This window comes from Aspergillus tanneri, assembly GCF_003426965.1.
Source record: "Aspergillus tanneri strain NIH1004 chromosome Unknown AapTan_2_pilon_pilon_pilon, whole genome shotgun sequence".
Lineage (NCBI taxonomy): Eukaryota > Fungi > Ascomycota > Eurotiomycetes > Eurotiales > Aspergillaceae > Aspergillus > Aspergillus tanneri.
The window spans coordinates 4,049,683-4,077,495 of NW_022984629.1; the positions used below are offsets into that span (position 1 = coordinate 4,049,683).

General features: G+C 50.4%; 12 protein-coding genes across 12 annotated transcripts; 6 read left to right on the forward strand and 6 right to left on the reverse strand.

Moving 5' to 3' along the window:
- Positions 1 to 862: 862 nt before the first annotated feature.
- ATNIH1004_001281 (uncharacterized protein) lies at positions 863 to 2,497 on the forward strand (the record flags this gene model as incomplete). The annotated part of the gene is made up of 3 exons (XM_033565981.1): positions 863 to 1,000; positions 1,050 to 1,436; positions 1,517 to 2,497. 3 exons carry the CDS (start codon positions 863 to 865, stop codon positions 2,495 to 2,497), a joined length of 1,506 nt encoding a protein of 501 aa, XP_033431738.1.
- A 1,099-nt stretch (positions 2,498 to 3,596) lies between these two features.
- Positions 3,597 to 7,830, reverse strand: bud4 (putative GTP binding protein (Bud4); the record flags this gene model as incomplete). The annotated part of the gene is made up of 3 exons (XM_033565982.1): positions 3,597 to 4,957; positions 5,009 to 7,679; positions 7,741 to 7,830. 3 exons carry the CDS (start codon positions 7,828 to 7,830, stop codon positions 3,597 to 3,599), a joined length of 4,122 nt encoding a protein of 1,373 aa, XP_033431739.1.
- Positions 7,831 to 8,813: 983 nt separating this feature from the next.
- Positions 8,814 to 10,625, forward strand: mrh4 (ATP-dependent RNA helicase MRH4; the record flags this gene model as incomplete). The annotated part of the gene is made up of 1 exon (XM_033565983.1): positions 8,814 to 10,625. One exon carries the CDS (start codon positions 8,814 to 8,816, stop codon positions 10,623 to 10,625), a length of 1,812 nt encoding a protein of 603 aa, XP_033431740.1.
- Positions 10,626 to 11,374: 749 nt separating this feature from the next.
- SET9 (SET domain-containing protein) lies at positions 11,375 to 13,333 on the reverse strand (the record flags this gene model as incomplete). Its single annotated transcript, XM_033565984.1, has 2 exons — positions 11,375 to 13,159; positions 13,223 to 13,333. 2 exons carry the CDS (start codon positions 13,331 to 13,333, stop codon positions 11,375 to 11,377), a joined length of 1,896 nt encoding a protein of 631 aa, XP_033431741.1.
- A 487-nt stretch (positions 13,334 to 13,820) lies between these two features.
- ATNIH1004_001285 (mitochondrial 54S ribosomal protein uL14m) lies at positions 13,821 to 14,408 on the forward strand (the record flags this gene model as incomplete). The annotated part of the gene is made up of 4 exons (XM_033565985.1): positions 13,821 to 13,835; positions 13,898 to 13,982; positions 14,055 to 14,279; positions 14,338 to 14,408. The coding sequence occupies 4 exons, from the start codon at positions 13,821 to 13,823 to the stop codon at positions 14,406 to 14,408; spliced, it is 396 nt and encodes a 131-aa protein (XP_033431742.1).
- Positions 14,409 to 14,600: 192 nt separating this feature from the next.
- On the reverse strand, positions 14,601 to 15,306 carry RPB9 (DNA-directed RNA polymerase II core subunit RPB9; the record flags this gene model as incomplete). Its single annotated transcript, XM_033565986.1, has 4 exons — positions 14,601 to 14,645; positions 14,705 to 14,794; positions 14,995 to 15,166; positions 15,227 to 15,306. The coding sequence occupies 4 exons, from the start codon at positions 15,304 to 15,306 to the stop codon at positions 14,601 to 14,603; spliced, it is 387 nt and encodes a 128-aa protein (XP_033431743.1).
- A 402-nt stretch (positions 15,307 to 15,708) lies between these two features.
- pin1 (peptidylprolyl isomerase ESS1) lies at positions 15,709 to 19,356 on the forward strand (the record flags this gene model as incomplete). The annotated part of the gene is made up of 6 exons (XM_033565987.1): positions 15,709 to 15,711; positions 15,786 to 16,189; positions 16,240 to 16,356; positions 17,200 to 17,723; positions 18,811 to 19,182; positions 19,337 to 19,356. The coding sequence occupies 6 exons, from the start codon at positions 15,709 to 15,711 to the stop codon at positions 19,354 to 19,356; spliced, it is 1,440 nt and encodes a 479-aa protein (XP_033431744.1).
- Positions 19,357 to 19,439: 83 nt separating this feature from the next.
- On the reverse strand, positions 19,440 to 22,150 carry ATNIH1004_001288 (uncharacterized protein; the record flags this gene model as incomplete). The annotated part of the gene is made up of 3 exons (XM_033565988.1): positions 19,440 to 19,610; positions 19,665 to 21,779; positions 21,845 to 22,150. 3 exons carry the CDS (start codon positions 22,148 to 22,150, stop codon positions 19,440 to 19,442), a joined length of 2,592 nt encoding a protein of 863 aa, XP_033431745.1.
- A 305-nt stretch (positions 22,151 to 22,455) lies between these two features.
- On the forward strand, positions 22,456 to 23,241 carry CBC2 (nuclear cap-binding protein subunit CBC2; the record flags this gene model as incomplete). The annotated part of the gene is made up of 5 exons (XM_033565989.1): positions 22,456 to 22,521; positions 22,592 to 22,686; positions 22,739 to 22,783; positions 22,835 to 23,026; positions 23,109 to 23,241. 5 exons carry the CDS (start codon positions 22,456 to 22,458, stop codon positions 23,239 to 23,241), a joined length of 531 nt encoding a protein of 176 aa, XP_033431746.1.
- A 207-nt stretch (positions 23,242 to 23,448) lies between these two features.
- On the reverse strand, positions 23,449 to 24,361 carry ATNIH1004_001290 (pyridoxal 5'-phosphate synthase glutaminase subunit PdxT; the record flags this gene model as incomplete). Its single annotated transcript, XM_033565990.1, has 2 exons — positions 23,449 to 24,028; positions 24,090 to 24,361. The coding sequence occupies 2 exons, from the start codon at positions 24,359 to 24,361 to the stop codon at positions 23,449 to 23,451; spliced, it is 852 nt and encodes a 283-aa protein (XP_033431747.1).
- Positions 24,362 to 24,746: 385 nt separating this feature from the next.
- On the forward strand, positions 24,747 to 25,811 carry ATNIH1004_001291 (4'-phosphopantetheinyl transferase family protein; the record flags this gene model as incomplete). Its single annotated transcript, XM_033565991.1, has 1 exon — positions 24,747 to 25,811. The coding sequence occupies one exon, from the start codon at positions 24,747 to 24,749 to the stop codon at positions 25,809 to 25,811; it is 1,065 nt and encodes a 354-aa protein (XP_033431748.1).
- A 658-nt stretch (positions 25,812 to 26,469) lies between these two features.
- Positions 26,470 to 27,404, reverse strand: SLC1 (1-acylglycerol-3-phosphate O-acyltransferase SLC1; the record flags this gene model as incomplete). The annotated part of the gene is made up of 2 exons (XM_033565992.1): positions 26,470 to 26,639; positions 26,693 to 27,404. The coding sequence occupies 2 exons, from the start codon at positions 27,402 to 27,404 to the stop codon at positions 26,470 to 26,472; spliced, it is 882 nt and encodes a 293-aa protein (XP_033431749.1).
- Positions 27,405 to 27,813: the final 409 nt, after the last annotated feature.

Consider the following 27,813-nt stretch of genomic DNA (forward strand, 5'->3'; position numbering starts at 1 on the left):
GGCTTCAGCCAACGGGGGCACCAGGGACAACAGACGATAGGCCCGAGAAGTTAAACGGGCCACAGCCCTTTACACTAAGACTTTTGTTGCCACAGCCCCGAAACATAATAGCCTAATAATGCTAGGGGTATTTGATATGACAAGGTTATATAGTATAGTAATGCAATCATTGTGACTCCGCTAGGATAGTATTGTATGGTGGTGTGCCCGTCGAACTGCCTAATCGAGACATCAAACCAATCTTTGGACATGATTTCTACTCCGTACAAGTCAATCCACGACGTTTAATAGATTAGCTTAAACAGGCAAAATACTCTCCTTTCATTCATTACCTGTCTTGTAGACAGGTGCCATACTTTTACAGAATAAAAGTTGGGAAATGTAGGGCTGGACTGATCACGTGATTAGCATCATTTACATTACGAATATTGGTAAATATTTACAACGAACCTATCATTCTCTTGTCTATGGAACTTTGTGGAGTGCCCCTGAGATATAGCCAAGTACTACTAACAGGGTATATGTATGAACTGCGTAAAAAAAAAAAAAAGGTCCATTAGTGGTCCCAGAGGGGGTAAGGTCTCTGACCGTTGTAATAAGCGCCTGGTGGATTCGCAGGGATTAATTTAATTTGATTGAACAACCAAGGAAGGCAGACTAATGCATCAGATAAGACAAGAGATGCAATCTCAATCTCCCTATCCTTCTTTGTTCCGGGTCGTTCCACTATTTCGCTCGCGACCTTATACAAAACAGAAAGTTCCTCATGGTCTCGCTTCTCATTCACTTCCTATCATTCCACCATCAGAAAACAATTAAAGAAAGCAGCACCAAAGAAAGAAAGAAAGAAAGAAGTTTAACCATGTCGGTATCGGGAAAACACACTGCCATCGACGCAGCCTCGCCACCTGTTGCTGCCGGAAAAAACACCACCACTACCACCACTACCACCACTGGTCAGCAGCAAGAACGACTCAACGCTTTACGCGAAGAACATGGAGTAAATTGAGCCGATTAGATAACCCTCTTGCATTCTAACAGTCCCCTAGGCCACGTGGGATTCCCCCGAGGACCCTCATGATCCCTATAACTGGTCGTCCGGCCGCAAGATCTTGGTTGCACTGATAGTCTCCTTGGGTCAACTGGTCACGCTGATGTCCACCAGCATGATGGCTGCTGCATTGACCACGATCGGGGTCGACATCCACCTGGGCAGCTCTGCCACCCAGATCGCCTTCTCCATATTCATCCTCGGCCTGGCCTTTGCCCCGTTCTTGATCGCAGCCCTGTCCGAAATGTACGGGAGGCGACCTATCTGGATTGCCAGTAATCTGTGGTATATCCTGTGGAACGCCCTGTGTCCGGTCGGTCACTCGGCAGGGCTGATGATTGTCGGCCGATTTATGGCTGGATCAGGAGCCAGTGCCGGGATTACCGTAATGACCTATTTTCCTCTCCGCCATCTTGCTGCGAGGTGCAACTTTATACTCACTGACCCCCCGTGCGGACATAATAGTTGACCGGCCCCATTCTGGCTGACATGTACCGCGCCGAATACCGTGGCCGCTCTCTCGCCGTGGCAACCTTTATACCCTATCTGGGACCGGCCCTGGGTCCGATCCTGGGCGGTGTAATCGCTCAGCACCTGCAATGGGGGTGGCTATTCTGGATCCTGTCCATGTTCGATGCTGTCATCCTCGTGGTGGGGTGCTTCTTGCTGCCCGAATGCTATACTCCCCCTCTCCTCCGTCACAAGGCTGCGGTCGAACACCAAATCTCAACCTCCGCCCTGAGCAACACCTTCTACCGGGATCTGGCCAGCCAGCTCGGTCCCAGCCTGATCCGGCCGCTGCGGCTGTTAGTGTACCGGCCGGCCATCCAGGTGATAGCGATCGTGATGGCGTTCAACTTTGCCATCTACTGCCTGATGCTCTCGACCTACGCCGATCTGTGGAGGAAACAGTACGGCGAATCACCCACGATCAGTAGTCTCAATTATATCGCTATCGCTATCGGCACAGTCGGGGCGTCGCAGGTGGGCGGTCACCTGATGGACTGGATCTACCGCGTCCTCCGCGACCGAGCCAACGGACAAACCAGTCCGGAATTTCGAGCCCCCTTTCTCGTACCGGCCGTGCTGCTGGCCCCCACTGGCCTCTTCCTGTACGGCTGGTCAGCTGAGAAGCACCTCTCGTGGGTGGCTGTCGACGTGGGCACGGCATTGTTCACCTGCGGCAGTTTTATGCTGACGCAGGGCATACTGGCGTATTTGCTGGATGAGTTCAAGCATGCGGCATCGGCAAATGCGGCGGCGCGCATGTTGTCCAACATTCTGGGGTTCGTGTTTCCCATCTTTGCGCCGCAGATGTATCAGCGGTTGGGATATGGATGGGGGAATAGCGTGTTGGGGTTTGTGTTTTTGGTGGTGGGCGACCCTCTTCCGGTGGTGTTGTGGGTCTACGGAGGGAGACTGAGAGCATATGGCCGAAAGCCATAGGCTTTCTTTGCTCAACTTTTTTCTGTTCTCAACTTTTTAGCTCGTCGAATCACCAACCCAGAAAGTCTCTGAAAAATTAGGGTCGGCACAGTCGTATGACGCCAAGAGTTTCCATACATAATCACGGTAAAACTCGGGGATGAATATTGTGTCCTCCAAGTACATACTCTCTGTACCTGAAAACCGAATTGATTTGTGGAGAGACGTGGGGCAATAGGCATGAAGGTACCGCCCCTAGACCTGTTCAGTCCCACTGCTCCAGATGGCATCCTATATTAAACAGTAGTCAACTGGTATGTCAGTTGTCTATTTTAAGTTTCCTGGAATAAGAATAACTAAATATTATGAATTATACTGTTTTTTGGGCTGGCACTTACAACTGTGTCTTATGTTGGTTTATTTTTTAGTCTACTTCTGACTATTAATTGCATAGGTATATAGATTGGATGTGCCTAATGTGAGCCTTAATAATAGTAGAATGATTGAGATATCACAAGTTTAAAAGGGCTAGTTTGTATAGAAATGCAAATTCATCGCTTGGTAGTATTTGCCGCTCGGTGGATGAATGCGTTAACTAGTTTGCTGACTACGAGATATGTATATATATACCACGCTGGACCGGGGATATAGACATAATAAGTTGATTTGGTTAGTTACCGGCACCTATAGGTTTTATCTACTCTAGACAAGTAGGGGCTGCAATAGGTTAGATGACCACCTGGTCCAGTTAATGGGATAATAAGCAGCAGGTTATTCAAAAAAGTATCTACATGCCCTCGTCATATCTTTAGGGTTACTTATACCAAAAGGAAACCGTAATACGGACTAGAGATCAAATTGAATATCGACTCGAAAGAAAGCGCTATGTATCATTAATGTACGCCAGAATCAATCGTCAAGGACAGTGGAAATGGCAAGCAGTTTGCTCTCGATTCCAGAGATCGAGGCCAACAGGTAAACAAAGGGAATCCTAGCAAGTACACCAACACCGCGGTCAACCAGGAAGGAAAGAAAAAAAATATAAAAAAAAAAGATGGAACAAAATGAAACCAGTTCGAAAGACCGTTCGTAGTAGACAAATGGAAATCTCGTGACGACGCTAAAACATCAATGATCGCGCCTTGTTGCGTCGAGCATCCGCGCTGCGAACTTCGGGCTGCGACTGCGTGTGCCGGTGTCGAGGCCGAGGCGATGCCACTGCCGGCTCGGGCACGCGGGACGCGGGGGTTTGCGCCACGTCCTTGCGTGCCGGCGGAGGGCCCGCGTGCGAGAAGCGATCTCCTGTCTCCCTGCGTGCCTTTTGACTGCGCTCATGCTTCAGCACGAAGTCAGTCCATGGCTTCACCTGGCTGCTACCACCGGTTCCCTTCCCGACAGCGTCAGCCAGCACCCTCATCCAGCCTTCCTTGTCCGCCGCGCTGTCGGCATAAAAATCAATCACCTCGCCGTTGCCGAAGCGGATCCGGAAGCCCTCTTCCACGAACATATACCCCTCTTCCTCTTCAGCGAACGCAGACTTGCGGCGTCTACCCCCCCGGGCCGTGGTCTCCTTTTGCGTCAGGGTAGACCGGTCGTCAATCAGCTTGGCGGCTTTGGACAAATTGATGGTAGCCCGCGGCTGCCGTGTGGTCTCATGGAAGGCGGTCAGTTTGGAGCCCTGCAGCTTAAACCACCGACGCCGCCAATACTGCAGCAAACTCGTCAGTGTCACGATTGACCGAGGATGGATGCCATCCTGGGGGACAAAACTCACTGGACAATCGCCTCCCTGCTGGGAGAGGAAACCTTCCCAACTGCGCGCCGACACACTTTCAGCCTCGCGCATTTCTCGAATGCAGGCATTCATGCTCTTCGGCATATCTTCGTCCTTCGCACCCTTGGGCCGGGGAACAAACAATAGCTGTAATTCTAGTTTGCCAATCTTGTAAGGGGGTCGGCGCTGGGAGGCGGAGCTCGAGGTACTTTTCTTGCTCTTCACACTACTGGGCTGCTCCTCAACCGCCCACTCATTGAAACAAGCGACGTCGACGGTGTAAGGGCGTCCGAATGCATGCTTTTCATGATCGCTAAGTGCCACGTATGCGCGAGCAAAGCTACCGTCACGCGCAATGAGCGACCGGAGTCGGTCCCACACCCCGGCATTGACATCTTTACTCTTCTGCTGCTGCTGCGAGGCAAGCTGTTGCTTCATGTCCAATTCCTTGCGCTTCCGGGGTGAAGCAAACACCCGGCTAAATGTCGACGTCTTCGGTCGTGTAGGCGACGCAGTAGGAGCCAGCTCGGGGCTTCGGAATCGGTCGTCGTCCACTTTCATCTGCAAAGTAAGCTGGAACTCAAGATCATTCTGCACAATAAGTTCAAATTCTTGCCCGATGGGGGCGGATTTTCCCAGCTCCAACCAGGCGGTTGTCACGCAATGTAGGCCATTGTCCAGTGTAAGAGAGAAGTATGATCTCTCACCTGATTCACGTTGTCAGATGCGATGTCAAACATGAAAAGCTCAGCACATACCACGTGGTACCGGAAGATCCAGATACTTCAGTCCAACGACCTTGACAAACAGGCGGCCACGTTCTTCTCCCTCCTCCAGGGCGTTATTTAGTGCCAGCTCGGATTCCTCGATGGTTGCCGGGGTCTCTTGAACGTTACTCTGCTGTCCGGGGAGTGGTGGCACGGAGCTGTTCACGGGCTTTTTCCGGATTGCACTGGAAGGAGTTCTTATGCTCGAGCGACGCGTCTGGCCGTTCCAGGGTACGGTGGTCCAGGTTTGCTGGCTTGCTTTACGCGGAGACGGCCCTGGGGATCTTGCAGCATGGGGATCGCTTGGGCCTTCAGTAGGGGGAGGGGCAGGCTCGTCCTCGGGGCGACTGCTGGCGATGATCATTCGCGTGTTCTGTCGCATGAGGTAGCCTCTCTGTTTGCGGGGTTGCTCGTCAGCATACGAAACTAAGGGATCCTGGGCCTGGGGGGTTCTCGTTGCACGGGAGTACAACTGGGAGAGGGACAGCTCAAACGCAACCTTTTGGGTTTCGATCACTCGGTCAAATTCCTTATCCAGGCCAAATCCAAGGCTCTCTTCCTGGATACTAAAGGGGATATCCAGTTTCATGAGACTACTCTTTCGCTGGATGGGCTCCTTGGCGGGTTGAGAGGCGGTAGGCTGATCAGCAGCATTCTCGGGTGCGTCAGGCTCCTTCTGACTGTTGGTGTAGGGCATTGGGGGAGGTTGTTGGCCGCTAACTTGACGCCGGGTGGCCGCCATCGATTCCACATCGGCAGGAGTCAGCGATGGGCGCGTCTTGAGGCCAGCTCCACGGGCTTTGATGGTCGCAACCGGTTCTGGCACGCACTCCTCAGACGGCGATGCGTCACGATCACTGCCATCGCTGCCCGTGGGATGTCGAATAACCGATTCCGGAGTCGAGGGCTCCGACACTTGGTCATAACACTCCGGTGTCATGGGTCGCTGCTGAGACTCCCCCCCCTGCTCCTCAGGAGGCGGCTGCTTGCCTTGACCATTTTCGGTCCGGTCTTCAGGGACAGGTGTTGTCTGACCTTCATCGAACTGGTCCGAACTGTGTTCAGGGGGGTCGCTGGAGTATTGGCTCTTGTCATCAGTAATATGCTTGTCGTTCAGGCTCTTGAACGAGGAGTCCTTCGAAGGGACATTTTCATAGTAATCAGGTATGTCATAAAGGTCATGTTCGTGCTCTTCTTGCTTGATAATAACGCTTTTGGCATCAACTTCATCGTCATCGAAATCGTTATCATGCTCAAGCGATGGGATGGGAACATCGGGGTCATAATTCACGTAGTGGTCAGGATTGGACTCAACCTGAGAAGAGGTCTCAAAGGAATCATCCATGAAACTCTCACTCTTGCGAAGATCCCTCAAGATTGAGTCTCTAGAGATATGGGGAGGCGAATACCTTCCAGGTGCGTCCGCCGTAGTTTCATCCACCGGTTGGTCGTCGCTTACCTTGACATTATCTTCCTTATGGTCAGCATGGTCAGGTTGTTTTTCGACCGCTTTCGACTGAGGCTCTTCTCGACTCTGGTGCTGAGGACCGTCTCCCTCCCGTTCGTAGTCCTGGATCATCATCAGTCGCAGTCTATCGTCTATGGACATCGAAGTATGGCCCAATTCGGCGATGTCAGACTTGGTATAGGAGGCTGGACCAGGAGGTGATGGCAGAACCCGCTGACCACCACTCCCCCGCTCAAAAGCAGCGGCCAGCTTGCCGGGCGATGACGCGCGCGGAGAGAATGAGGTTCGACCAGCTGCGGGAAGAGGGGGTAAAGGACGGCGTTCTTCATTAGATTCTAATGGCTCGACATGCGAGTGCTTCCCAGATATTTCTTGACGGGATGACGGCCGCAGATCAGCGCCGTGGCTTTCATTGTCATCTTCGGTAAAGGGATCCTCGTCCTCTTTCACCAAGTCCTCATTCGCGTTTGATGGGCTCATGTAGCGCCAATCCTCGGGTAGAACAACGGGGGTTTTTTCGAGGTCCTCTAGCGAAGCGTCGAAACTATCCTCACGGTCCATGGAAGATTCACGATCGAAGCTGATGTCGGCTTCATCGTACTCCGAGTCGTAGCTACCATCGCGTGACCCAGATGCGACAGAGGATGGATCTGGCGTGGTCATCTCATACTCATTCACCTGGGGTGGCGCGGCATCGAAAGTGACACTTTTGGGGTATCGGCTGTCGGCGTCCGACCAGATCTCGCTTTCAGGGTCGAAGGCTGCATCCTTTACACCAAACCGGCTCGCTCGGGACAAAGAGGACTTCGCTGGTGGCACTTGATCCTTGCTGGGAGATGGTGGTCTGGGTCCTATCCGCTGGGTGGTGTCTCGGCCACGGGGGATTTGCGATGGCTGGGCCGTTGACGATTGCTGCTGCGGCAACTTTGCTGTGGCCAGTGGTCTCTGGGGAACATAAACATGAGCTGGGTCGTACTCCTGATTGTAGTCACGGAGCATGTGGCTGTTCCTGACTCTCGATTGGCGCTTCAGATTCTCGAGAGATGGCCGCTTTGTCGGCGTAAAGGACGCCTCTGGGTCATAAGGGGCCTGATTTTCTGAACCCCTCTGGAAAGGCGATCCGGATTCGCGGCCTTGCCAGAAGAGACGCGGTGATGGAGCTTCATAAGGTGATGACTCCATGCTCTTCATCGTCTAGGGAACTGATGTTAGTTCTGCAGTTTCCAGACCTATCCAATGCCAGCAAGACACTCACCTTGGTGCTCTGGCTCCAGACTGGTGAATTTCGTTGTTGAGCCATGGGACTCACTTCTGACAATGGCCGCTGGCCGAGTTCAGGGTTCATGTTGAGACGGAATACACTCGGCAGACGCGAAAATTAAGAGAAAAGAATAAATGAAAAACAACGCTGCGGACGGAAAATATTAGCTATGCTCGTTTCATCATTGCACCAGGGCCACCGTACTTGAGGAGGCCCCTTGCGGTATGTGGCGCATTACCTATTTCAGATAAACAACAACAACAGAGGTGGAATAGAAAATTCGATACAAGAAACGTCGGAGGAATTGAAATCCCAATATTAATGGGTTTTTAGATGCGCTGGAGACAGAAATGGCTCATCAAAATCATCAGGGAAGTGGATGATGCGTCACAATGATGACCGGTTATACAAAACGACAGCCGATTCGTCAACAATGTCTTTCTTTGTTGTTTTTGCTGCACGACGGGATACAGTGCGACGGTAAGTAAGAAAAGAATGTAGAAAGACCAGCCCGATGGGAAGTGTGCAACAGGAAGAGAGAAGTGGAAATACAACGACGTAGAGGGTCAAGTCAACAACAACACCGCGTCCACCACGGGAAAGAAAAAAAAGAAGACGAGGAAGAGAAGGAAGAACGCGACGAGAAACACAAGCAAGGTACGATGGAGGAAACGAGATAAGTAAGCCTGAGTGCGCAGAATCAGGATCCCCGACCAGAACTGCAGAGCGCAGCTGAACGATGGAGACTCGAGCGATGTTGACATTCGCCAGCCGGGAGTCTCCATAGCAACTGTGCGGCCCCTGGGCACCTGAGGGTCTGAGTGCCTGGGTGCCTGGGTCCTCCACGGATCGCGTTAGTCCCAGACAGGCTTAGCGCTTTGATCGCCACTGACCGTCACTTTTTCTGCGTTTCTTCTATCTGGCGCGCTTCTTCCCATCTGGAATAATCCATCACCTCACTCATCATGAATCGACTAGGTCGAGTGCCTCTGCCCTCGATATGTCTGCTCTGTCGTGGTCGGAATGTCTTCGTTCGGTCTTTCTTTGGAACACAATCCGTTCGGACCATGGCTACCGGTCGCCTTCGTCGCAAAGAAATTGCGCGTAAAGCGCTGTCACCGAATGTGGCCAAATCTTCCCTAAAGTCAGAACATCCAAAGAAACACAAACGAGGTCCCTTTGCAGGCATGAACCAGACAGAGGCTCACATTCGAGAGACCCCTCGGCCGCAATCCTCCGCATCTCAAAAGCGATTAGGGAAAGCAGGGAAACCAGAGCTTGCATCTCAGAAAAGCGACAGTCCTCTGTATAAAGCTTTGAAAATGCAGACAACATTGGCGTCAGTTTCCTATGGCCGTCGAACGGCCATCAAATCTAAAATAGCCGACCTCACAAGTTTCGATCAGTTTCCTCTCCTACCGGTCGTCCGGAACTCGATCTTCTCTCAAGCTCTACCTGGTCTGATTGATGTCACGCCTACTCCAATTCAACGTCTGGCGATTCCGGTGCTTCTGAGCGACTCAGATAATCATATAAAGTTGAAGAAGAAGAACAAGACAGATGACGTCGAGCACCAGTATGATCAATACCTTCTAGCAGCAGAGACGGGCTCTGGAAAAACTCTGGCGTACTTGGTTCCGTTGGTCGATGCTATCAAGCGGCAAGAGGCAGAAGACAAGGAGAATGAGAAACGTGAAGAGGAAATAAAGGTGCGAGAAAGGGAAGAGCGCCTGAAAAACCAGGCCTTCGACATCGAACCCGAGATTCCCCCGCTGTCCAACGCCGGTCGACCGCGAGTGGTGATCTTAGTACCGACAGCCGAGTTGGTGAACCAGGTAGGCAGCAAGGTGAAAGCTCTCTCTCACACGGTCAAATACCGATCAGGAGCAATTTCGTCCCGATTGACGCCCCGTCGGATCAAGAACACCCTTTTCAACCCGGATGGCATCGACATCCTAGTTACCACTCCACACCTGCTCGCGTCGATCGCGAAAACGGAGCCTTACGTTCTCAGCCGTGTCAGCCACCTGGTTCTCGACGAAGCCGACTCGCTGATGGACCGGTCTTTCCTGCCAACAACCACAGATATCATTAGCAAGGCGGCTTCGTCTTTGCGCAAATTGATCCTGTGCTCGGCTACCATCCCGAACAGTCTCGATAAACTCCTCCGGCAACGCTACCCAGACATCAGACGTCTCACGACGCCCCTGTTGCATTCCATTCCACGTCGAGTCCAGCTGGGCGTGGTGGACATTCTGAAGGAGCCCTACCGTGGGAACCGTGATCTGGCATGCGCGGACGTAATCTGGTCAATCGGCAAGGCCGGCGATGGCGATCCCACCGATCCATTCGAATCCTACGGCAAGCCCAAATGCAAAAAGATCCTCGTCTTCGTCAACGAGCGCGAGGAAGCCGATGAAGTTGCCAAGTTCCTCCAGTCGAAGGGTATTGACGCCGAATCATTCTCCCGGGACTCGAACGCCAGAAAACAGGATGAGATCCTTGCCGAGTTCACGGAATCGTCGCCACCCCCTAGCCCCGAGGAGATCATGCTAGCTCAGAAGAAGCGGCGTCAGGAGGACGCCATTCCCTTCGAAATGCCACGGTCATCCAACGCAGGGGACAAATCTCGCCGCTTACCCAATACCAAAGTACTCGTCACTACCGATATTGCCTCTCGCGGTATCGACACACTCCCAGTCAAGACCGTTATCCTGTACCATGTACCGCACACCACGATCGATTTCATCCACCGTCTAGGCCGAATGGGTCGGATGAACAGACGCGGCCGCGGTATCGTGCTAGTTGGAAAGAAGGACCGCAAGGATGTGGTGAGGGAGGTGCGCGATGGTATGTTCAACGGCACAGCATTAATCTAGCGGATTGAAAAACGGGCTTGGATTTTGGTATATTATCAACAGTACAGTCAGGTGTTAGGGCGGAAAAAGAACAGTAAATTCCAATGGATGATGTATAATATTGTACAAAAATGTAGTATAGTATAGACTTGATAGTTATCGGACATGGATACAAATATACCTATAATATTCCAATAATATTCCACTCAGCACTTTCCTCGCATCTACACTGTATATTATCTACTTCGTTGACCCGGACAAGATCATGTCCATGATACTCCAGTGACTTTCCCACCCACTGACCTCCATAGGTCACATTCCTTGAGAAACGTCACCGGTACATTCTTAAATCGAGTCCCAGCGATAATAAAACTCAAGAGGGTTCGAATGTTGGATCAGATTGCAGAGATGCTGAAGTCTCTTCGGTATTATCTATTATAGATGCATCAGAAAGTGGGCAGAAGCATGAAGAAGATAACTTGATTGACACCAACAAACCCGAATTGTATACGTACAAATACACGCCAAGCAAGGCTGAAGGATGCGCGAACCTGAGGCTCTATCCAGAACCAAAAATAAAATAGAAATCGTGAACCGCAAAACATTCGACCAACCACACATACTTGGAATCAGACTAAGTTCTAGAAAAAAACGCCACCTCAAAGTGTACAGGAATACTAAGGAAATGCCCAGGCATTGCTCCCATCCCAACTCCAGCTCTAACATCCAGTATTACATAGAAAACCCCACCGTTGATATATGGCCAATCGTTACATAGTCATCCGAAGGGAACGAGTCCGTCGTCGACTCGCCCGCGTGTTGCGTCGCTCCTCGCATGTTTCGCTGTCCTCTGTCTCCGTACGAGGCTCGGACAGCTCCGGCGTGGGCGTGATTCCAAAGCTGACCCCTCGGTCTTTGCGCGAGATGCGAGTCTCCTCATCCGGATAAAGAAATCGATGGACGGTCCGGTGGTCCATCACGCGCTCCTCGTCGTCCGATGGACCCTCGCGTTCGGTTTTAGGCCAACGGAATCCGTACAGCATGGAATGGCGCTCACACCGGGGACACTCTCGGCGAGTGAGGTACGAATTGTGCTGGACGAACCAAACGTTGCAGGTGTGGCAGTCGACCCACCGGTCGTAGGTCTGCGCGAGCAGCTTCGAAGTCTTCGTGTAATCGCCCGGAACGCGAGCCCGGTTTGATTCGGCCTCGACAGATGGGACAACGGCGGATCGGCTACGAGAGGTCCTGGCTCTCTTCGTGCGTTCGACAACCATACCGAGTTTTTCGTCCAGTTCGAGCGAATCGGATAGGTCGGATAATGCGTCGTGCTCGCTACCCCGACGTGACTGCCTTCGGTCTGGCTCCCCCGGGATGGCCGCTCCAGTGTTGGCCGTTGCTGTCGAGTCAGACTCACCCGAATCGGCGTCGACGGTCTCCTCGACCTTGATCTTAACATCAGAAACCGAAGTCTGGGCTGTAGAAGCTGAGGAGCGCTGAGATCCGTCGGTCTCTAAGGACGAAGGCGACTCGCGACTATTAGTGGCAGCGGGCCCGGATGGCGAAACGGTCGCCTCCTCATTGACGCCAGGCGCGACCGCATTTCTAGTAGCATTATATTTCATTTCTACTGCAGCCGCGTTCGAAGGAAGGTCCAAGGTTGATTGCAGAGAAGGGGTGACTTCGACAAGAGACACCTCGGATCTCAGTTTCGAGCTCTGCCGCATAAACTTGGTTCTCTTACGAGGAGTCGAGCAAGGAGATATTTCAGAATCAGCGTCCGGGCCCTGTTTACGCTTCCGGGGAGAAATACGGCTGTCGATGGAGAACGAGTCTTCTTGCAAGGCTGGAGTCGACGCTGGGCTCGACCCTTCCGAGTCCACCTGCGGTGCCCACCCATTACGGACCGCGCGTTCGCACGTCAGACAGAGACATTCGCAATTGTCGATGCCAAAATAATCGTCCCCGTAGGAAACGGTGATTTCTTCCCCAGTGTAAATATTTCGAGTCGCAACGACCAACATGCCCTCGGAGCCGCGGGTCACCAGACGCCCGTTTGCATTACAGTCATGGTTCGCGAACCGAGCAGGTCCCAGGAAGAAAGACGGCGTCTTCCGCCGACTCGACATCACGATACTAAAATCCTTCCTCTTTAAATCCAGATCTCTCTCCTCTTCGCGTGTCACAGGGACGAGGGTGCCACCCAGATATTTGATCTCTTCGCCCTGTTTGATGAACTTCCGCGCACAGATTGCGGCCTCGTGCTCGGTGATGGTGTAGCGATTGGTCGTCATAACCTCGAACGGACATTCGGGGAGGTACATCTGGATGTACTTGCGTAGATGTCGACGGAACCATTCCTTCTCGCGGTCGTTGGGAAGCCTGGCCATGTACTTCTTTAACCCCGAGTTCGTCAGTAGTTCCCGTTCGGCTTTCACGACGTCCTTGGCGACAATCACATCGTGCAGAAGAATGTGGGCGATATTGTCGTCGACAATCCCTCGGATGGGGATATACTTGGTCCGGTTCTTACGCGTGTTCGTCCAAAAATAGGCCTGTGGTCATCAGATGGGCAGATCCTGGAGGATAGCTCGCACATTGGAGAACTGGACACATACACGGTCAACCAGCGCATCCGTCGCAACGTCGTCATAGCTAGCCAACTTCGCAAGCGTGAGCCGATCGCGTCGTTCGTCAGACGGATTAGATTTCGCTTTCGAAGACGGCATGGTAATCTACAAGGTCCTAGGAGGGCTCTTCCAACAGCGATGGAGCCCGTCGTGGATTTGCTGGTTTAATTGTTCAGCCTCGCGGTGATATAACCTATGCGTGTAGGGGAACTGGAACCAAGCGGAAAAGCGGAGAAGGGAAGAGGTGGGATTGCACCAAATAGAAAAGGAAAATGAAGAGACCAAAAAGGAATGTGAATGGTCAGTTAGAGAAGAACGATATTCCACGTCGGAGTGGCCAACATCATGAAGAGCGAACAAGTAAAACAAAGGAAAGAATTCCCCCTGAGGGAAATTAATTAGCGCGTGCACGAAGGGCAATATCCAAGCAAGCAGCAAAGCATGAGTGACTGAGACTACTGACTGACTGCAGCGGTCTGGGGTCGGCGGTCGGTGAAAACCTTCCGGTCCGTTTCCACGGAAATCTTCCACCACGACGTGCAAGACAATCTCTGATCCTCAGCGCTCACCACGGCGTGTGATCAAGATGATTCAACTCAAGGTATTATGCTCTAATTCCCTAATTACTGTTGGGATATCGGTTTACTGACAATGGCTGTGCAGACGTTACTGAACTGCATCGACAACTCCGGTGCCGCGGTTGTCGAATGCGTGAATGTCTTGAAAAAACAGCGTCCTGCCACTGTGGGTGAGTGTCACCTCCTAATCATGTTTTCTGGTGGTCCTTGTCTATCAGGCTGACATGTATTGCTGCTTGTAGGTGACCGGATTGTAGTGGTAGTCCAGAAGCAGCGAAACTTCGGCCCTGAATCAATGAACACCAGTGGTATTGCGAACAAGGTCCGTCGAGGAGATATCCGACATGCTGTTGTTGTCCGAGCAGCCAAGGAGATGCAAAGGCCTGATGGGTCCACGGTGAAGTTTGACGACAACGCCTGTGTACTGGTAAACAAATCTGGAGACCCGATCGGAACGAGAATGAATGGTGAGTTCGGTCGCGACATCCATCTGTCGTGTTTGCATCCTGATCTCACCCTTTCTAGGAGTCGTGGCTACGGAACTACGAGGAAAGCAATGGTCGAAGATTTTGTCGTTGGCGCCAGTACATGTATAAATATCCCGATGAAAGCGAATGGTTTTAGTTACATATCACTTGTCTGTATCAATAGAGTTGTTTTTCTTTTTTATCGCCATAACTCCCTGACCATGCAAAATAATAATAAAATAAATAAAAAAATGCAAAATAAAACAGGAAGAACTGAAATATTGGGTATCGGATATATCGCGATGAAACACACATCAAAGATCAAACGAAGACGTTACCGCACGCGCAACAGACGTAGTAGAGTTTCTAAGGAGCAAGTGTCAGTGGATCTTCATCAGCAGCAGAGCCACCAAGGGGCATCTCACCATCCCCGTCTCTGCAGATCGCTGTTGAGACTGGAAGAAGACTGCTTCGGCTTCACCGCAGCTCGGGCAGAGCTTGTTGGACCGGGGAAGCTAGGTCAAAGAATAAATGTTAGCCACGGAAATTTCAAGAAATCTTGGTATCTCTCCATGACACGAGACAGGGCTACTCCCGCCTAGAACGGTGAAAGTCCTTCATAATCATCTTCAAACAAGGTATGTTCAAGAGCCAACCCGCATGTATAACAAGTGATCTCTTCTCCGCAATGGGTGCAGAATCCTGGGAGACAAACCGTCGGATCAGATCCCACATCCTGAGTCACCCCGGCGGTGTCTCCGACTTGGGTATTCAACTTGTTTTGGTACACGCAGTACGTGCTCGCGGGCTCACCAACATGGCAAGTTCGGCAGGTAAACATCAGACGATTGTTCACGCGGTCTTCTTTTGGGTACAGCAGGTTGGAGCTAGATGCCAGCAGTTAGCAAAAGGTCTCGAGCGACAGGGAAAAGACAGGGTAAGCGCACCATTCGCGACAAAACCGGAAATGAACCTGCTCAGCGGCTTTCGTCTCGCCACCAGCAGACGAAGATGGAGTAGCAGACATTTCGAAGGTAAAGGTTATTCGTGATAGTTTGAAGTTGGGAGCGTCTACTGGAGTTAAATAATGCGAGATGTCTCAATCTGATCCAGTTAGTGATGACTGTGGAGACGCTGGACCAGAAGAAGCGATGACACAGACTGATATCTCAAGCGCCTTCGAATTGGCAGCGATGGAGGTTCGCAGAGGGGCTAGACTGTATCGGGTGCTGTGCATAAACTTTTGCAGTGTTTGCAATGTTTGCGCTGTTGGCAGCTGCGTCCATCCCCCGCAGTTTTGTCCCGCATACAAAAAGCATCTTCGAAGCTTCCTGACATTCCTCATGCAGTAGTGACACTGGGGGAGTCTGTAACTATTCTCTGTCTTTCTCTATAATCCTCTGTGTGCATATTTTAAACCAAGACAACCATGGTTTGTTTTCTCATAGTTCACCGACAACATTCTTCGTCAAGCTGGAAACTGACCGGCTTGCCCTCCTCGTTCAGGTAGAGACAGGTCTTCCAGCAGGATGGGAGGTCCGCCATTCCAACTCCAAGAACCTTCCTTACTATTTCAACTCCTCGACTAAGGAGTCTCGCTGGGAGCCGCCCGCGGGAACAGACACAGAAACACTCAAGGTTTACATGGCAAATTACCATAGCGGCCCAGCAGGTCGGCCTGATGGCCTAGGCAACGGCGAGGGAAAAATACGCTGCAGCCACCTCCTGATTAAGCACAGAGACAGCCGACGACCCAGCAGTTGGCGAGAGGCCGAAATCACCCGGTCAAAGGAGGAGGCCATCGAGACCCTCCGTGGCCATGAGGAGCGTATCAAATCGGGTGAAACTACCTTGGGAGATATCGCAATGTCCGAATCGGATTGTAGTAGTGCTCGAAAAAGGGGTGATCTGTATGTTCCGTCGGGAGTAGATCTTCGTATCGAAACTAATTGCGCTTCAGTGGTTTCTTCGGGCGAGGTGAGATGCAGAAGGAATTCGAAGACGCGGCTTTTGCTCTGCAGCCAGGTCAGGTCAGTGGTATTGTAGAGACGGCGTCTGGTGTTCATCTAATTGAACGGTATGTCTCCCCTGGACAATTGAATATTTACCGCTAACCAAGTGGCCGTTGAACAGTGTCCAGTAAATAATGGAAAACATAATATAAAGAAGCATGTATTTAGATATCTGGGAAGCAGTAATGGTCTTTGTCTTCCTATTTTTTTTTTGTTTTTTTTTGCCCTAGCTATCCTCGACGACTTCTATGAGTGCAGTAAGTTTGCCAATTTTCTAGACAAAGCCAGAGAGCATTTTACCCTAAATTACTAGGCTTGATTTAGTGGATCTCATAGGCCAAATATTCTACTTAGATACCACAGTTGGATAGTCTATAATGGCTGGCCTGGGTTGTCTTCTGACATCATACTAGGTGCTCACAAAGCGAGATATTCCATAAAACTATGGCTTGTTGCCTTCAAGCAGCTGCTTCCAATTTGCTCCCAGCAGTGAATATGTTTTCTCAAACAGTCCCCGTACTACAAACAAGTTACACCTTTGCCTTACTGCCTCTTGTTTACACTCTACTGCACTATTCTCTGATGTGCTTCTTTGTTTAAACTCTACGATAACTTTTATTGCTCTTCGCTCTACTCTTTATGTTTAATATGGATTGCTGCAGAATTTGTCATATTGATCATATGTGCATTTTTGGATCCATGATTAGCAAACCCTCATGCAATCCAACTGGGGATACCTATACTGACCCCGAATCAAGCGGCATCGACACATTTCACAGAGAGAGACTGAAACTCCCATTGCACCTCAAACCAGTTATTGTAGGAGAATGCCATGACGCATTTGAGATTTGCCGTCATGCAGCCATCAAAGCACACAGACATCTAAGACAGCTCAACGATCTCTGCAGACATCGCTACAAAGCCATGTGTCCCAGCACCGACACATCCATCGCCTATCTCCATTCCAAGTCTGTCCAGCGTCTCCTCGACTGGCCCTCGAACTACGTCGCCAACAGCCCAACACTTGCTCCTCCTGCCAAGATTCCAGCAGAAGTCCTCTCTTTCACGGTTGATCAGCGCGCCTACAACGCATATACGCGGCAGTTCAAGACCGCTGTCGATACCTACCTTCAGGGAGACTATCAGCTGTTCCTAGACTCAAAGGTTGGAATGGAGAACTTGATCGCCAAGTCCAATATCGGGCACATGGAACATCGTATGTGGGAATATTTCTGGTATAGGGTCTTCATTCCTGAGAACGCGAAATGGGAGGCTCATCTTAGGGACCTCGCCCTGCCGTCTTGGGAAAGTATCGTGAGCGAGATGTATAAGGCGATTGTACAACGCGTTGAGGGTGCCGATAGATTGACTAGAAAGCTCTGTGCTGGTAGAAAAACGTCGGGCTTGCATTGGGACGATAAGTCTGGTCATAGTAAGTGTCATGGTAAATTAACATGCCTGTCTGCTTTATTGACACTTCCTTTAGTCGTGTCTTTTGATTCCGATATTGTTTAGAAGTCTCATATTTGGTTTCTAGGATCTGGTTGGGTCTCCATTTGAGGAGTTTGCAATAAAGAGCTCTCTGCTTGCATGGACTATAATACTGCTGGGACTCGTGAAATTTGAGAAATAAATTGAAATCAGACTGACGTCAATATTTTCTCTTGGTTTTCTTGTTCAGAGCTTGGCATCATCTTGAGACTTCCTTGTGCTGTATGATAGTCAGGCATATACAGGAAAATATCTGCCATCACGACCCTATTTAAACCTCTATGCCTACTATATTCAGTCTAAGTTATAAGCCGATCCAAGTCAGTTCTAACAGAATTATATTCCTTGTCTTCTCACAATATATCAGAATTTAGGGCCATGGCAGACGAGACATGACCCAGCACGCTTGTTTCACGAGTCAGAGTATACGCGTACATATAAATAGGCAGAATTGTCTTAGATTTAAACAAAAAAAGAGAGAAGTCAGCCTTCTTATTTACCTATACACTAAGTTCTTTCAACAACCCGCAGCATCAACCTGCCTAGTGAAAGTTTCTATCTACTATCGCATGACTTATTCTACTCCATCTACCACCTTACCAGTCTGCACAATTCGTTAGATAAAGCAAGTCTACGATAATACCACCGTTGATTTTCTTGCTTTATGGCTCTTCAAGCTCACAACAATGCTCTTTTCCCCATCTCTAACAAAGACCATGGTCCCGAAATACTATATATATCTCTCTCTTACAACACCCACATCATCAAAACACAGTTCAACCACAAAACAGCTAAACCGTACCTTATCGATATACAAACAAGACCTCACAACTAAACCCAAATATCCAAGACAATGTGCTACTTCTGGATCTGCAAATTCACCCTCTGCGGCTGCATTTGGGATGAATGGTTCCAAAACTGCGGACACGGGAGCTGGTGCTACAAGAAACGACTGGTCCAGACAAAATACGATCGAAGCATGTGCGAGGAATGCTGCATACGAGCGGGCGAGAGATTCCATTGGATAGATCTGATGGCTGAGTTGGAGTACCAGGAAAAGAATGGTGGTGTGAGTACGACCAACTTGTATTCCGCGTCGTCCAAATCACAGGAGGTGGTGGCATCGGGTCCTGGTTCTGGTTCGAAGAAGCCAGAGAAAGAAACGTCCGAACCTGATAAATGGGAGCAGGAGATTCCTGTGATGCTGGAGATCAAGTATACCGTGCAGAGGATTATTGACCCAATTAACCTGGACGTCGTTCGCGACGAGAGACGCCAGCGTAGAATGCAGGAGTTGCGCCAGTTATTGAGAGAAGAGGGATTGAAGATTACCTTTGAGCACAATGGTTTACTGGTCGTTTCTAGGATCATTGGGGATCGACTCCAAGACAAGGTTGACTGTATGTCAAACAGATAGATTCAATTCATGGGATATTACACAATCATATACTTGGAACCGTCAAGACAAACTATGTAAGCTTAGAACATCCATCATACAGGGACCGGAGATATAATTCAGACCCAATTCTATCAATACTAGACGCTTGCATTTAGACGTTCTAGCCGAGACGTAATTGCGTCAATCACAGCAGATCTAGATACTAAATTAGCAAGCAGATCCAGAGTACCAGTAGGAAGGAGAAAAAGGCAGGGTAGCTCACTCTCGTTCTACCATCTTCATAGCATCAGCTACCTTCGCCCGCTGAAGTCTCTGAGGAACTCGGGGTTGGGTGCCTTTAGGGGTGGCTGGACTTGGCTCAGCCGTAATCGGGGCTTTGGCGGAAATCGACCTCGCATCTGACTGCAGTTTTGCTGCAATTTCCTTCACCTATGGGAGTGGTAAGCACAGTGCTATTCCGATTATGAACTGCCTCACACTTACAGCATCAATCCGCTGAGACAACTGCTGGCCGTTCTCCCGACTTCCGTGTTTGGAGGCTTCAAACGATTCTGATAATGCGCTGACCTCCGAGACCCAAGACTTCTCTTTTGCACTAAGGGGCCGGCCACCAGATCGGTGAACCTTGGTCCGGAGAGTTTCATATCGTTGAACAAGTTCAACCTGTCGGTCTTTCGCACTCTGCATCCTCTTATTTAGAGATTCGTTCCGAGATTCCTGCTTTTGTCCATCTCCAACGTCACCAGATACACCCTTAATTCGCTCGGCTACATCAGAGAACTGCTTGAGCTGATCCTGCATTTCCCCTTGCAGCCTCTCACAGCGACGGAATAGATCCGATGCAGCTCTCTCGAGAGCGTTTGTGTGAGCGGACAGAATCCGATGGGCAGCAGCCACCATGTCCAGCGTTGCCGGCGACAGACGTATCTGCTCTTTAAGCGTGTGACGTTGGCGGTGAGGGACACAATTATCGACAAAAAACTCCAGGGGAGGCGCAGAATAGAAAATCGAGGGTACCTGGTAAGGGGGTCGTCGAGGTGGAAATACGGGGGAACGGGGAACCTCTCCATCCGAGCTGTGTCGCGGGTCTGCGAATGAGGGGAAAGATACTTCAGGGGTGTCCATAATAGCTGCATAAGGGTGAGAGGCGAGGAACGTTATCAATAAGTAGCCAAGATCGTAATCATAGTACACGACGGAAGCTGGTAGGTGGACTGTTGGATCTTTGGCACCAATGTCGGCATCATCCACCTGGATAATCTGTTCCATTATGGAAACTGTTCCTTCGCATAAAACTTGCAAGCGGAACGCTGAGCCGGCTGTGTCCTCAGCCTGCAGCTCTGCTTCCAATCTTTGCACCCAGGAAGAAAGGGAAATGGACATAACGTTTTTGTCGTTGGTAACAAAGAAGCTGTACCGTGAATGAACGTCTCTTGTGAAACTAGGCCAGTTTTTCAGTGATTGTTGTCCGTCCTTGAGTGTATCCAAAGACTCCACCAGTATAAGATCGGACGGCTCGGAGATAGGAATTCGGAATGCATTTTTCTTTGCCCTAGGGAGCCATTGTCCCTCCACCCCATCGAGTTCAAGGCAGACATAGACTCTACCACTTACAGTAGAGAGACAGATAATCGTGGCTGACAACCTGTCATCCGGATTCCCTTCCAGGGCAATCTCATTATCTTCACCCAGCATGAGGGCTTCAGTGTCGACTTTAGCTGCAATGACGATGAGGTCGCAAAGGTCCAGGTCATCAACCTCATCACCGGTGTCAATACGGAAAGGCCCCTGCAGTCTAGGAATCGCACTGGGACTGGCAGGGCGAGTGAGGATGTCCGATGTGGACCCAGTTTCGAAGTCAGAGATATTATACAGCGGATCTTGATTATCAATTTCGGCCAGCCAGTCATACTGCTGTCGACATGCCGTTAACTGATCCTCAACTTCGATAGAGTCCTCCTCCAGTGCCGCCAATTTCGGGAGGATAGCCGCGGACAGCGAAGGAACTGTGGTGACTGGCGCCCTCCATTTGGAAGGGAGCAGCGGACAAAGTGCGTAGAGATCACCGGGCTTCATCGCAACCCACAAGGTCATTGGTGCCCACGCATCTTCGTCTTCACTTCCACTCCCCCCAAAGCAAGCTGATGCCACCTCCATATCCACATAGTCAGCGGAGAATCCCATATTCTTGCCAAATCCAGAAGGAGAGAAATCCTGATCGGAAGAAGTCCCATCCACCAACTTCCTCAAGTCGATCGCGAGTGAAGGGCGATCGAAAGACCAATTGTTATTCCGGTCCAACTCCCAAACCCGAACCGCGGCATCTGCTGTAATTGTCACGATGCAACCGGTCAGATTGCTGTATACACCGAGCGGATGCCATAGTGCTGATACTACAGGCGATTCCGGGATTACATGTGTCGTAGGACCGAGTTGGTAGGTTTTCACGCGAATAGGCTTATCATCGGTTCCCGAAAGGTGCGACGGATCCGGAAGCACAACAATGTGTACAGTATGATCCGCCACAACTGCTAGGAAGGCACCATTCGGAGAGGGGACGAGCTGGCGGATGTCTTCATAGACGGGTACTACCAACTCCTAGTAGTTATCATCAGCCACAACGCCTCGGACTATTCAAATTAGAGAGGGGACGCTTTCCATACCCTGTAAGGCACGCTGACATTGCGATCTGTCTGTCCATGTGAAGCTTCTTTCCGGTCCTGAGATTTTGTCTGCTGCCACTCATCCTTCAATCGGGCCAGGGTAGACCAGCGGATCTGATTGCCCACTACCGTAAACACCTCATTTCCTCTCTTGGCCAAGATGCGTGTTGGGCCCGTATAGCCCACCTCCTTTCGAAGCCTTTGAGAGGGATATTCTGGAGCTTTTGGGACTGTGTCGGCGAAGAGCGAAGCCCCGGGGGCAGGGCGGGAGAGCCAGGGAGGAGTATAACTGATCACTTTCGGCATTGTCAACGCGTTTATTCCAATGAAAGTCCGGAGTTGCTAGAAAATCCCATCCCTGATCTGCAGTAAACAAGTGAGAGAAAAAGGAACCTGTCACAGGATGTGAAGCGGCAGGATAAAGCAATGGCAACAAATGGCCTCGGGGGAAATTTTGGAATGGGGAAGCGTGCCAAGAGCGGCAAAGCAACTGACGCCTTTGTTAACTTGGCACCAGCGAGAGCTTACCAGCAACCTCTGATCATCCCTGGGAACTGTTATCTCTTACATCACAATTTGCAGCTCAGAACACGAGCATATTTCTTTGCATTATGAGCACGTTAGTCTACAACACAGTCGATAGGCTGGACCGGCCCAGCGCCTACTATGTTGGAAAGGTATGCTCTGTGAATTTGCCATTGATTGCTAGCCTGCAGAAAATGGCCATTAACTCGTCCTTTCAAATAGAATAAAAGGCGCAAGTTCAACCAGGATGAAGCAGAAGAACCAGAAGATCCATCAGTCAAGCTCAGAAATGCCACAACTCTCTACGTTGGTAATCTGTAAGTCCTAGTTAGCCATTTGAAAGCCGGTTCCTTCGCTAACTCCCCCAAGCTCTTTTTATACCACAGAGGAGCAGATACATGAGCTTTTCTCAAAGTAAGACGTTACGACCTCATTATTTGGAATCGTAAACTAACACCAACGCAGATGTGGCGAGATTAAACGGCTTGTGATGGGACTCGATCGATTTAACAAGACGCCGTGCGGATTTTGCTTTGTGGAGTATTATACTCACCAGGATGCGCTAGACTGCTTGAAATATATTGGAGGAACCAAGCTTGATGAGAGAATTATCCGCACAGATCTTGATCCGGGGTTTGAGGAAGGACGGCAGTATGGGTACGTGCATTATCCTTTCATTTTCCTTTTTTGGAGGGAAAGGGAAACGCCAAAATAACTGTGGATCCTGACTCTATCACAGTCGCGGTAAATCCGGCGGTCAGGTTCGCGATGAATACAGAGAAGAATATGACCCGGGTCGTGGAGGTTATGGCCGAGCATACGCCGATGAGCAACGACAACGGGAAGAAGAGGAGTACGGTGCAGGTAGGTGAGATTGGGGATCTTTCTGTAGATTTTGTTTTCTTTTTTTTTTTTTCTAGTGCAATTGGCGCATGTATGGCGTTGGCATCAAATCTATTTCTATCAACTCGGTAGAAGACAACGGCGCATCAAGAAAAGAAAATTCCAACAGGATACCCAAAATCTCCCAAAATCTCCCAAAATCAACTATATAACTCTTCATGCAAAGATGCAGGGTATTAGCGTTGCTCAATTTCATGTCTTCGTTTGACAGACTCCTCCACTTGCCGCAACCACCATGAATGTATTCTGGCGTCGCCGGTCAGTTCTGGGTGAAAGCTCGTTCCAAACACGTTGCCCTGCTTAACAGCAACAATGTCCCCGGCCTCCGGTTCTGGGTCAATGTGCTTCCCCACGCTAGCCAGCTTCGCAGCCCTTCTGGGAACCGTGGCTAATACTTCTACATGGCTTGAAACTGCATCTAGAGCTGCGGCATCTTTTGCATGCTTCGAAGGCGCAACAACGGTTTCTTCTCTGGAGATTTCCTCTACTTGGATGCCTTCATGATGAGGCAGAATCTTCTCCACCACTGGGGCCCGGATGAAGACAGCTGGGTAGGGAGGCTGAGGGCTCGAAGGATCCAAAAAGGGCATGTCCAATTGTGCCTGGAAACTCTCGGTCTGCCGACCAAAATGGTTCCTATTCACGCGCACATCAAGGCCCCCAATGAGTTCTTGGCCACCTTGTTTGGTCCTATTCGCAGACTCAGCCAACAAGATCAGGCCGGCACAGGTGCCCCAAGTTGGTTTGCGATGAACCCTGTCATAGGAAGGACTGTCAGCGAAAGGACCGGCAAATCCCGTATAAGTTACTGACTTACTTCACAAACTCCCTTAATGGCTCTAGCAAATTCGACCGGGCTGCTACCAACGAGATGGTCGTGCTTTCGCCTCCGGGCAGAATAAGACCATCGCATCGTTCCAGCTCCTGCGGGGCGCGCACTTCAATGAACTCCCATTTTGAACTGCTCTGTCCCGAGGTCAGAGAAGCCGCCGCCTTTTTTAGCAGCTGCACATGCTCATAGAATGCGCCTTGTAAGGCGAGGACCCCGACGGTAATATTCATTGATTCCTGTAAGAGTCGATCAACCATTGAGTCAAGGCCTGGCCACTCCGACTGGTCAACATAGATGGGCTTATATAATCGGATTAATGTTGTGCCGGTGTTATCAGCACGTGCAGCGTAGCACTGATAGTGTAGACCCAATCAGGCACGTTGACTGGCGATCTCTCCGATGTTGACAGCGAAAGGGAGTTCTTGATTTTTAATTCTTTTCTCCTGCATTGCATAGACCAAAAAGTCCTTTGGATAGAGCTTTAGAGCTTTCAGGCGACTTGTATGTTTGCACGAACTATACACCAACAGCGGTAAGATACGGAGTACATCTACGTCGTTGACGTGAACCCGCCCTTGAGACTAGAAGCACTGAGATAGCGCCGTTCATATTCACCTTTTCAAGGTTATATTCACTGTCATAATGGGGGAGGAACAGAGTACATCTCAATATCCCCTTGTGCGGTGGTACATTGACACTCGTCTCCTAACATCGACCAACTCCTCGCTACCACTATTGGAGACCCTGCAAGCAGCAGACCAGGAAACCGTCCAACGATTTATTCACATCAAGGACAGACATATGTCGCTTGCTTCGTACCTGCTCAAGTATCTCTTTATTCACCGGAGCTGTCGCATTCCCTGGGAGAAGATCAACATTAGCAGGACTCCTGCCCCGCACAAGCGACCCTGTTTTATCACCCCGGCCTCTCTGCGCCAGGAAACAGCCACCGGCCAGCCCATTCCCAGCATTGAGTTTAACGTCAGTCACCAAGCGTCTCTCGTGGCCCTCGCAGGGACCATCATCCCAGCCGCAAACGACAATGAATCCCCGCCCCGTCCCGATCCCAGCACCACATTCACGACCCCCGATCCATCTTCGACACCGCCCATCCCCCAGGTCGGAATCGACATCACATGTGTGAACGAACGACGAAACAGCCGATCCCTAGCCCCGAGCTCCCGGGAAAAATTCATCGAGTTCGTCGACATCTTCGCGGAGGTATTCTCTGAGCGCGAACTAGACACAATTAAATCCCTCAGAGGAATGCCCCAACACCTTCGCAGCAAGGGCGAAGCAGAAGAGATTGAGTACGGCTACCGCTTATTTTACACCTACTGGGCTCTTAAAGAAGCTTATATTAAAATGACCGGCGAAGCACTCCTTGCGCCCTGGTTACGGGAATTGGAATTCACCAACGTCGTTGCCCTAGACCCTCCTCCCCCTCAGGCGGGAGTCGGAGGCCAGTGGAATGGACCCGACACGGGTATTCAGACCTGGTTGTATGGGAAAAAGGTAGAAGATGTGCGAATTGAAGTGGTTGCCTTTGAGAAGGATTATCTCATTGCGACTGCGGCGCGCGGAGGAGCGGTTGGTTCCTCTGGAAGTGGTCTGATTCTTCAGGATATTTGGCAGAAGTTGGAGAGTATTGATATCGAGAAAGATATTCGGCCTTGTGCAACGGGTTTGTGTCGGTGTTTAGAGTAGCAATTTTCCACATTTATCTGAGCGGGCGATATTAGTTGATCTATGACATGTCATTCCTTGATGTAAAGTTCAACTTTCATAAATTAACAACTTCTTGCATCAAAATTGTGTTTCTCTCTTATGAGAAATTATGTTATATACACTCTAGTGGAAAGCGAGGTCCCAATTAGAGGGAAGTGCAATGCGCTGAACTTAACACCACCGTCTACCCCCACGCTTTTTCTTTTGTTTCTTCCACCAACCTCCTGTTTATGGCATTGTCCACTGAGATAGTACCTCGCTTCCACGGTCAACCATTAATCTATCTATCTAGAGTATGTTTGAATGGGCCACATCTTATCATCAGATTTCAAACAAACAAGGAATAGATCTCATATATCCCACAGCAAGAGTATGAGCAAGGATATGGGGATCTGACTCGGGGCTAAAAAAAAAAAAAAATTAATAAAAATGCAGGATGCACAGTCATGTCTCATTTCGCGCTGGTTGTCGTATTTGATCCGTTTTCCCATGTGCAATCGCGCAGGTCGATTGACATTCGTAAAGCGAGAGATGGAAGTAAGTAACATAACTAGAAGACGGGCACCGCCGGCGGCAGCGGGGATGAATGGGATAACGGTTGCGATGTGGTCATCATGCATGAGTCATGATGAGAAATTTAGATCTCAACCGCAGTTGAGGATGCCTTGGGTTGGGCGTTGAGTTCAATTTCGGCTGATTCCTTTCGGGAAAGCTCTAGTAGGGTTTTGAGCATCGATGCCTGAGTCGCCTTGGTCAGGTCGTCGACGTCCACGGCGGTCAAACCCTCCGTGCTAATGGGAGGAAGAACTGTAGACTGCGTAAGTAGTGTTCTGGGTATGAGGGACGAGCGACGTATATACCCTTGATGTTGATGGTGCCGGATTTGAATCTCATGGCTCGGGGAGAAAGGACATGCGAGTAATTCTCCGCAACGACTGGAACGATCGGCACGCCGGCTTTCACGGCAAGGTGGAAGGCGCCTTTCTTGAACGGTAGCAAATCTGGCTTGTCGGAATAGCTTCTGGTTCCCTCAGGGAAGATGAAGACGCTCTGCCGGTGGATGCGCATTTCTTCTGCGGCGCTGTCGAATGCCTTGACGGCTGTCTCGCGATTGGCGCGGTCGATGAAGACCGTCCGAGAGAGAGCCATGAACCACCCCAAGATAGGTACGTGCCGTAGCGATTTCTTCGCCGTAACACTGCAGTAGGGCGGGAAGACCTCGCCCAACATGAGAACGTCCAGTTCCGACTGATGGTTGGAGATGAATACGGCAGGCCGGGTGGAGAGGTGCTCTTTGCCTTCAATAATATCGAACTGCACACCAGTGGTACATCGCATAACCCATTTAAAGCTGCGGGCGGTCGCCCATTGCGATACTCGCCCGTAGCCAGCGAGGCGTAGGATAATCGACGCGATCACTCCATAGATGGCACAGAGAAGAAGCGAGCCATACGCTGCAAAACATCGAGCAAAGAATGCCGCGCGGGGAACCTTCTGGCCGAGGGCAAAGAGTGACAGGGTTACGGCGACAAACGAGCTGACGCCCGAGACGATGTAGGAAAAAACCGACATGACGAGAGGGATGCGGTCCACAGAATACAGTCTTCAGACTTGGTTAGAAAAAAGGCACGTATGTTTATGTATAGAAATCGCCGAACTCAGGTAGGGGAAAGAGGTTTCCTTACCGGTGTCTCCAGGAGCCACGGAGAACCGGTGGATGATGTGGTCAGGCGAGAGATTTGAGAGGGGGATGATCACAGCGGAGATTCACAAGCAAAACTGGGACATGACAGGGTTGATGCACAATGGGCCGGAGAAAAAGGATAGGCAGCAGTGGGACGAGAACAGAGAATCAATCGGAGAGGTTTCGTCGCACTTTTGGTGCCTTTCACTTTGCCGCTCACCGCCTTGGCTGCCATTTCTTTCCGACGACGAAATACTTCTCTACATCATTCATTCACAGGCAAAAGATAAGAATGGA